This window comes from Brassica napus, chromosome A1 (assembly GCF_020379485.1).
Source record: "Brassica napus cultivar Da-Ae chromosome A1, Da-Ae, whole genome shotgun sequence".
Taxonomy (NCBI): Eukaryota; Viridiplantae; Streptophyta; class Magnoliopsida; order Brassicales; family Brassicaceae; genus Brassica; species Brassica napus.
Genome location: NC_063434.1, coordinates 21,887,156 through 21,896,250, shown reverse-complemented (window position 1 = coordinate 21,896,250; position 9,095 = coordinate 21,887,156). Strand labels below are relative to the sequence as shown.

At 37.2% G+C, this 9,095-nt stretch overlaps 2 protein-coding genes across 2 annotated transcripts; one reads left to right on the top strand and one right to left on the bottom strand.

Moving 5' to 3' along the window:
- Positions 1-1,319: 1,319 nt before the first annotated feature.
- On the top strand, positions 1,320-4,519 carry LOC106406932 (casein kinase 1-like protein 10). Its single transcript, XM_013847682.3, has 14 exons — positions 1,320-1,578; positions 1,675-1,715; positions 2,209-2,278; positions 2,354-2,502; positions 2,588-2,683; positions 2,763-2,833; positions 2,907-2,968; positions 3,043-3,106; positions 3,198-3,282; positions 3,361-3,487; positions 3,560-3,633; positions 3,717-3,780; positions 3,887-3,981; positions 4,101-4,519. The coding sequence occupies exons 1-14, from the start codon at positions 1,503-1,505 to the stop codon at positions 4,326-4,328; spliced, it is 1,302 nt and encodes a 433-aa protein (XP_013703136.2). The 5' UTR covers positions 1,320-1,502; the 3' UTR covers positions 4,329-4,519.
- A 1,844-nt stretch (positions 4,520-6,363) lies between these two features.
- LOC106378960 (cytochrome P450 89A2-like) lies at positions 6,364-8,350 on the bottom strand. The gene has a single exon (XM_013819006.3). It carries the CDS (start codon positions 8,095-8,097, stop codon positions 6,595-6,597), a length of 1,503 nt encoding a protein of 500 aa, XP_013674460.2. The 5' UTR covers positions 8,098-8,350; the 3' UTR covers positions 6,364-6,594.
- Positions 8,351-9,095: the final 745 nt, after the last annotated feature.

Here is a 9,095-nt window from a genome sequence, read left to right as displayed (position 1 = left end):
TAGGAATGTCAAACAGGTTGATCCGTCCCGTCCCGTTCCGTACCGCAGCGGATTCGTCTTCGAATAAGTCACGGCGGGTCAGGCCTGCGCGGGCTGCGGTCCTCAAAATGGCTGACCAAACCCGTACCGTAAAACATGTAAGCTTTTGCGAATTGGCTTGCGGGACATAGAATTACAAACGGACATATGGCTCCTGAACGCTTCAAGATATGATTCAAGATGCTTTATTAGTTTCATGACGCATCAGTAAGTGAGTTTAGTCGAAGATTGAACTAGTTGAAAATTTTAGTTGGATCAAAACACTAGTTTATTTACTTTTGTTAAGACTCCAAACATTTTAAAAATAAACAATACTTTAGTTGCTGAATCCAAATACCATAACTCATATGTTCATAACAAATGCTTTAGTTTTCTGAATCCAAAATTAAATAAAGCCAACACCAAATCAAAGATGTTAATCCCAAAAATAAATAAAATAAAAAAAACCAATCACACTTCTTGTTCTTGAAAATTTCTTTTCTTCACCATCAACTTCATCTTCTGTAAATAAGAATAATAGAAGTCAATTAAAGATATATTGAAATCTAAAACTCCAAAATGTATGATAGTGTGAACAAATATATATTGGCAAAACTACGAAGAATCCACGGCGGGAATTAGATCTTCTTTTTCGGTGGAAAGTGAGTTTTCAAACTTCTTATGATAACTTGAAGAAGCTCCACCGGTGAAGATCGAACTCTCTCTCTCTCTCTCTCTCTCTCTCTCTCTCTCTCTCTCTCTCTCAAAGCAGAAATAGGGACTTAGGGTTGCAGGTCTTCAAAATTCCGCAGGTTAAGCTCATCCCGCTTTCGATCCGTTCCGCTTTCGACCCATTCCGCTTTCGATCCGTCCTGCTTTGAACCCATCCCGCGAAGCCTGCAATTTTGCGGGCTTACCAAATGAAGGTCCAATCCTACCCTGCACTAAGTTTTTACGGGCCAAAGTCTGCGGTCTAGATCTTTGATTGCTATCCCTAGTGAAGATGGCATTATAACAATTTTTAATAGACAAGAATACGGATCCAACTCTTTACCACTTGTTGTAGTAAAAACGCAGCACGACCTATAGTTAACAACTTAAACAACAAAGGTACATACATCATATCATAAATCTAAGTAGAATTTGTTAAATTTAAGAATTTATATCATATCATAAATCTATTTCTGAAACTTGAATTTTGGTATTCGTCATTAGTGTGCCAAAAACTTATTAATTAATTAAAAGAAGGCTCGTTTATTTTGCCTTTCCCGTGACGAAAACATTTATTTTATTAAACATAAAGGAAACAAGATAATATAAATCTGTGAAAGCCGTCTTCTCTCGTCTTTCTTGCTCCTCCTCGTCGGTCATCGGTCTCCCACTTTTCTTTTTATTTTTATCTTTTATTTGTCTTCAAACAATCTCCTGAGAAAATCGGTATTCTTTGGATCCCACTCCACTCGTCTTAATCGGAAAAGAGAAGAATGGAGCATGTCATCGGCGGCAAATTCAAGTTGAGTAGGAAGATCGGTAGTGGTTCCTTCGGTGAAATTTATATAGGTATATGATTTACTGATTCCTTCACAATAATAATTAACCCTTTTCTTTTTTTCTTTAAATAGTAAACTGACATTAATTTTTGATTTTGTTGTCAAGGGAGTAATGTCCAAACGGGAGAAGAAGTTGCTGTTAAGCTGGTATGTAATGAAAACCAACTTGTCTCAAATCCTCATTTTTTCTTGTTTTATTTTACATCTTTTTTGGGTAGTTTTAGTTTTAATACATGTAGTAGTGTGGATGGCCATATATATGTACCTGGAGATGTGCTGAGTAAAATAATTGTTCAATTTTCATACTGAATCTTTGAAATCTAGTCTCTGCATTTTTAAAATGAATATATAAAGGTGTTTAGTTTTGTGAATTTTGCAAGATGAATATAATAAAGGTGAAGAAGAAAATAAACAATCACGAGTAGTAGTAGTAGGTTTGATACCGAATCATCTTGGATCTTTGTATTTGTATATATATATTCTCAAGTTTTATTTAGACTAGTTTTTATTGGATATCAAAAACTCCAGAGTAACGGTTCATTGTTTCTCTCTTTCAGAATCTTATTTGATTCTTTTTTTCTTCTTCCTCTGTTCTTGTAAATAAGCCACATTTCTTACTTTTTTTTTTACATGTTGCTAGGAACCGGTGAAAACAAAGCATCCTCAACTACACTATGAGTCAAAAGTATACATGCTTCTTCAAGGAGGGAGTGAGTTTCTCATTATTCTCAGCCTCATTTCTCTGTTTCATATGGTCTCTGAATTGTCTTTTTTGGACAACACAGGTGGTATTCCTCATCTCAAATGGTACGGTGTGGAGGGTGAATACAACTGCATGGCAATTGACCTTCTTGGTCCCAGCTTAGAGGACTTGTTCAACTACTGCACTCGCTCTTTTTCCTTGAAAACTGTTCTTATGCTTGCTGATCAGTTAGTAAGTTTCTCCCCCTCTTTTATTTCCTGAATAATCTATTTAAAATCATTATTTACGAAACACCTCTCTGTAATTTAACTTGCAGATAAACAGAGTTGAATACATGCACATTAGAGGATTTCTTCACCGTGACATTAAACCAGACAACTTTTTGATGGGTCTCGGTCGCAAAGCAAACCAGGTAGACTTTTCTAGTTTCAGGCTTTATTGATGAATGTATATTCATAAAAGTAATATTAACAGATTAGATTCAATATCAGGTGTATATCATCGATTATGGGCTTGCTAAAAAGTATAGAGATCTTCAGACACATAAGCATATACCATACAGGTGTGGGATCTAACAATATTTCCTTTCTTCCTTCATTGGGTTTCTTCATAAGAGTTGATTGGAAATTTCACAGGGAGAATAAGAATCTAACAGGAACTGCTCGATATGCAAGTGTCAATACACACCTTGGGATTGGTGAGAACTGTTTCTATGTCACACATTTCATTTCAATCATTATATGTGAGAGATAACTTTTTCGTTTAATGCAGAGCAAAGTAGAAGAGATGACCTTGAGTCGCTTGGTTACGTGCTCATGTATTTTCTACGAGGAAGGTAAGGAAATGAGGATAACTATCTTACTTTGTTTATTTATAGTGACATTTTTGAGAAACATGAAAATCTCTTTAAACTTGTCTTGCCTCAGTCTACCATGGCAAGGTCTGAAAGCTGGTACCAAGAAACAGAAGTATGACAAGATTAGTGAAAGGAAGATGCTTACTCCTGTTGAGGTACCTCATTTATCTATAATACTGTAACATTTAGCTTTGTGTGACTTTTCACTAAACATCATTTCATTTATTCCACAGCTTCTTTGCAAGTCATTTCCCTCGGAGTTCACATCCTATTTCCATTACTGCCGATCATTGAGGTTTGAGGACAAACCAGATTATTCATATTTGAAAAGACTCTTCAGGGACCTTTTCATTCGGGAAGGTTAGAAACCTATTTTCTTTTCGTTCTCTTTCCCTGCTTCTCTACAATGTTACTTAATGTTAACGCATGCAGGTTATCAGTTTGACTATGTGTTTGATTGGACAATCTTGAAGTATCCTCAGATGGGCTCTAGTTCGAGATCAAAGGTTAGTGTTTTCCGGGTTAACGTGTGAAGTACTAACTCTTAGAAACGGTAAAAAATCTCTGAGATCTCATCTTTGTGTACCAGCCAAATCCAAAAGCAGCTCTAGACACTCCAGGACCATCCGCAGAAAAAAGTGAAATGCCTTCAGGTATAATAAGTACAATTTGATTCCATGTCCTGCACATTGTTTTATGCTCAGATAGTTAAAGAGTTAGCTCAGTAGTTCATTTTTTTATTTTTATTTTTTGGTGCAGAGGGGAAGGATCTGCGAGAAAGATTCTCAGGTGCGGTTGAAGCGTTTGCCAGACGAAACGTATGGAGTCCTGGGATTCGCTCTTCCAAAGAAGTGGTACTCTTTTCTCTCTCTTTTTTCAAGTGTGTTAGTATGAAATTTCGTTTATTTGATATTTGTTCATATTCAAAAGTGATTGAGAGTTCGTGTTGTGATGTTTGGTTACAAATATGCAGCTCGTGTCTGAGAAAACAAGAAATGAGAGTGCAAGGGCGGTGATGTCAAGCAGCCGACCTGGATCATCAGGTGAGCTGAGCGAGAACCGCTCAAGTAAACTGTTTTCAAGCGGTACCCAAAAGATTCAACCGGGCCAAGAATCTAAGCCAACCGCAAGGCTTGGGCGTAATGATGACGCCCTGAGAAGCTTTGATTTGCTTACTATCGGTTCCGGAAAGAGGAAATGAGTGGAGTTTGGAAGATATGTGTACCCCTCCTGAATATGGGAAGAAGATGAGAGAAAAGAATCTCTCTCCCTCTTTATGTATTTATATAATATATGTTCGTAGAACATCTATAAAGTTGTGTATATGTAACTTGTAAGTTGTATGTAACAAGTATTTTATTTTAATGTATTAAATAATGTCATTTGGTCAAATACTCGGAGCCTATTAATACTTTGTTAACTTCTCCCGAGGTGTATGAGCTGAAAGGCATGAGAATGTTTGGTCTGAAGCTAACATTCAAGTGATCTGCGGAGAAGAAAGTAATTCAATCTTGTTTTTAGAGCTCTGATGGGAACACTTTGGTTTGGAGAAATCAAGAAACAAGCCTCTTTGCTTTTAGTGACAAGTACAATGTTGCTAGACTTGTCCTCACCGTTGTTACAGAAGCTGAGCTGTGAGTAAGGCCTATTCGTTTGTTTTGTTAATGTTCTGTTAATTCACGTGGAATATCTCGAGGGAGATGAAAGTTTATGTATGTTTTGTATTAAAATAACAATAGACATCATCCAAAATGGTTAATCTAAATTAATTATAAAATCTTAATCTAAAATAAAATTGGTGCATCTGAAAGATAAAATTGTCCAAAATAACAAATGACAAATTTATCACTATTCTAATAAATATTTAGATTCAAGTTTAGACAAACAAATAGTTATGATATATTATGTCAAAAAGCTGCAAACCACATTTGGCTAAAACTATTAGTCACATTTTTTGCCAAAATTACAAAAATGCATCTTTTCGCCAAAACAACAAAGTTATAATTTTCAATCAAAACTGCAAACACATTTTTTTCTTCAAAATCGTAAAATTACATTTTGCTGCTAAAAAGTAAACACATTTTCCCGCAAACCTCACCAAATCATATTTACTGCAAAAACTATAAAAAAAAAATATTTTCACAAAAATCGCAAAAATATTTTTCGCCAAAACTGCAAAAACATTTTTTGTCAAAACCGAAAATTACATTTTTATCAAAAAAAAATAACGAAAAATGTGTGTCTATCCTCATTTGTATCCACGTACCCCCAAAATGCATCTTCCTACATCTCATCTGTATCCGTGTCAAAATCATCTTCTATCGGGTTCATTTAGTTTGTCCCTCGTGTCAGTACTATTTGTTGGCTCTCCATTTAGGGTGGAGCTCGTTGAATCGTGTTACCTCCCTTGGCCGGAGCTTCTAAAGCTGCATATGTGGAATGCGAGTATGAAACCTGTGCTGTTTCTTCCTTATTTTTGTGTTGAGAGCTGAGTTTTCCTTTTTTGAAAAACTATATTTTTAGCTTCGAGCAGTGTTAGCTTTTCTGCGCTTTGCTCCAACTTCTTGGAGTGTTCTTCTATCCTATCTTTCAAGGCTTGGACCTCTGAAATGAGTATGGGGGTTATTTGCAGAGGTGTTGCTTTCCAGAGTTTTGTGCATCTCGGTGATCTATCTTTGCATGATTGTGAGTTGGGTTCATAATTCAATTTCAGCTGGAGTGGAAATTTTTTGTTCGTTATACTCACTTTGCATCATCATTATGTAGATTTGTTTATCCCTCCTTATAGAACCAAATTGGTAGGGTAAATTTGTGCAGAGTTCTTTATGACACTATAGAAACAAGAACTAAATAATAACAAGTAGAAACAAGGATCAAAGGTATTTTTTATTGATCTTTCGAGCCGAGACTACAACGTATTAGATAAAGAACATTAGTTCTAGCTGTCCAATTCTATAATCAAAATCTTGAATAGTTGATTCCTTTTTCTTGGAGTCTCTTTTCTATAGATAATCGTCTAGGCATGAATCAAAAGCCGACGTCCTGCTCGCAAGCATGAGTAATGACTGGATCAATTATCCTCAGCATCTAAACTGAAATAATTTAGCTATAAATAAACGTATATTTGTAATTTGACATTTTAGTGAGTTAATTTGGTGTGTTTTTCTTTGTGTACTATTTTGGGATAAAAAATAATTTTAATGCTATTTGAATGTGTTTTCCATAATTTTATGATATTTGATTTTAATAAAACCTTTTTTATTTAACCACCAAAAAGATGTTACCGCCCAAAAGATAGTTTCAAATTTAATTTTATTTGTTTCGTCTTGTTGGAGCTTTGATTGTGGGGATCTCAAGTTCAAAAGATGATGAGATTCAAAACCTTTTATAGGAAAAATTAAACTAAGAGAAGCTCAAGTTCAGATCACTTCCCAAATCAAGGTCTCGGAAACTCCAGTGTCTGAACTTCACCTGGGCACAGCACGAGCCTTAAGTGGATGCTTCATAACGACAGTGAACTCCACCTTCTCCGCCAAGTCAACTTCACAACCTTTGACTTCTTTCCACTCAAACTCCCTCACCATATTCGCCACGTAGTACTCCAAGTGCAGCATCGCTAGCCCGATTCCTGGACAGATCCTCCTCCCTGCTCCAAACGGCATCATCTTGATCCCTCGACTTCCGGTTATATCGACCGATTCTTCCCCCATGAATCTCTCCGGCTTAAACGCCATTGGCTCATCCCAAACCGCTGGATCCCTCCCTATCTCCGCCACCATGAAATTAACCGTCCCTTTCTTGGGTATCTTGTACCCTCCCAACACAGTGTCCTCTGTGACGCTGTGTGGGAGCACCATATGCCCCGGAGGATGCCTCCGGAGACCCTCCAACACCACGGCCTTCAGATAAGGCATCTTGTGTGCCTCTTCCTCCTCGATCTCCTTTGCTTCTTCTCCGGCAACGCCTTTGATCTCTTGGTATAGCCTCTCCTGGATTTCAGGATTTTTCACCAAATTGGCCATGATCCATTGCAACGTCGTAGCTGTTGTGTCAGTCCCACCGTTGAGGAATTCTGAGCATAAGCTGATGATTTCGTTCTCGTTTAGCTTCCTCTTCTCCTCTGGAAGCTCTAGATCGAGCAGAGTGTCGACGTACGATTGAACATAGTCTTTGTTTTCTTCTTTCCTTTCTTCTTCAACCATCTTCCTCCGAGCACGGATCAGTGGAAGCAAAACATCTTCCTGCTCTCTCCGGATCTGGAGAAACTCTTCCCATTTGCTTTTGAAAATCAGTTTGGTTAGCTTAGGGAAGAGATTCAGGATATTGAATCTAGAGAAGTTAAGAAGCATTCGTCTCTGAACGTATCCAACCTCTTTGATTTGTTCCTCATCAAGCTTATCTCCGAAACACATAAGAGCGAGAAGCGCGAACATCGCGTAGTGAAAATGATCGACGACAACGATCGGTTCTTCTTCGCTTCCGTGCTTACGGAATCGATCAGAGAGAATCTCGAGAACCCAGCGACGGGCGTGGGAGTATGATCTCACACGTGACGGGTGGAGAATCTCGGACGTGAGGTTTCGGCGGAGAGTGCGCCACGTGGCTCCGTAAATCCCAGAAGTGATGACGTGTTGATTGCTGGAAGTGATTTTGCTGGTTGGAGCCGCGGGTGGGCGATCCGCGAAAACGGCACCGTTTAAGACGAGAGCTTGGTGAGCGAGGGAGCCGTTGGCGACGAAGATAGCGGGACGGGAACTGACGCGGAGGGAGATGATTGGTCCGAGACGGTGGTGGACGGAACGGAGATAGATGTTGAGACCAGTAAAGCCTTGTCGGAGCCACCGGAGTGTTCCGAGAAAGGGGAGGAAGTTGGGGTCAGGAGGTAGCTGCGGAAGGGAGGAGGATTTACGTCCGCGAAAGAGGAGCAGAGATACGGAGAGAGAGACCAAGATGAGTAGCCATATCTCCATTTTTTTTTTGTTTAGTTACTCTTCTTCTCTGTAACCTTCTTATATTATTTGCTTTCTCCTCTGTTCATAGTTTGATCGTGTGTCTACCAAATGTGTAATGTAATATTTTTTATTGGTTAGTGGTCAACAAAAACGTGGCATTCAAGGAGAAATTATTTTAAAATTTGGTAGTACTATCTGCCTCCATTTTATATATAAACTTTCGAATAAAATCTCCTTCAAAATCTCTGGGAAACTCTGTGGAAATTGTGATATCTGCTTTTTTGGCCGGTGTTCGTGGCATCTCCACGAGGAACGAGATCTTCTTTTCTTTCTTTTTGGCGACAAAGCTAATATATTGAAAATTCAAAAAATCGGATGCGTACTACAGCCATGGGCCTAACCCCAAAACAAAATTAAAATCTGATACAATCTGAATCCTTTTTTAAAAGGAACTTGCACTTTGTTTTCTTAATTTGCAACAGATCATAATTAGTAAATCGAATGTTTTTAATTGCTTGTACTGTATATGTGTTAATTGCTCATAGTTAGATACTAAATCAACAAAAAGGAAATGTTACATAAGTTATTTGTCAGTTTAACTGTATAGACCTTTTATAGTATTTCTTTATAAATCTAACCATTTAATATATTTGTATATATTAATACATTTAAAAAACAAATATTTTATAATAAAATAATATGTAATATTTTTCAAATTTATATAGCTTTCAGTTTGGTTTATATGCCATATAAATTCAACAGTTACAACACTTCAAAAACATAAAAATAATTGAATTCTTAAAATTTAGGTAATATTAAAGTTGCAAAAAAAAAATCGCCAACTTAAAAAAATTTATTAGTAAATTTATTAGTTCAAAAAAAAAGTTCTTTATTTGGAGTTTGTAACTGGTGAAAGCAGAGATGCTCGAGTGGATCATAAGGAATGAACTTGAATCGTTTTGTGATGTTTTTGAATGTTATCTTGAAATTGAATCTTGTTTAAGGACACTTTGAAT

Bases quoted from the DNA above. Each gene is read 5' to 3' on its own strand.
- LOC106406932 (XM_013847682.3), top strand. From the start codon at position 1,503: ATGGAGCATGTCATCGGCGGCAAATTCAAGTTGAGTAGGAAGATCGGT. The intron at 2,834-2,906 runs GTGTGGGATCTA...GAAATTTCACAG, and splicing joins CATAAGCATATACCATACAG to GGAGAATAAGAATCTAACAG. The intron at 3,283-3,360 runs GTACCTCATTTA...TTTATTCCACAG, and splicing joins AGATGCTTACTCCTGTTGAG to CTTCTTTGCAAGTCATTTCC.
- LOC106378960 (XM_013819006.3), bottom strand. From the start codon at position 8,097: ATGGAGATATGGCTACTCATCTTGGTCTCTCTCTCCGTATCTCTGCTC.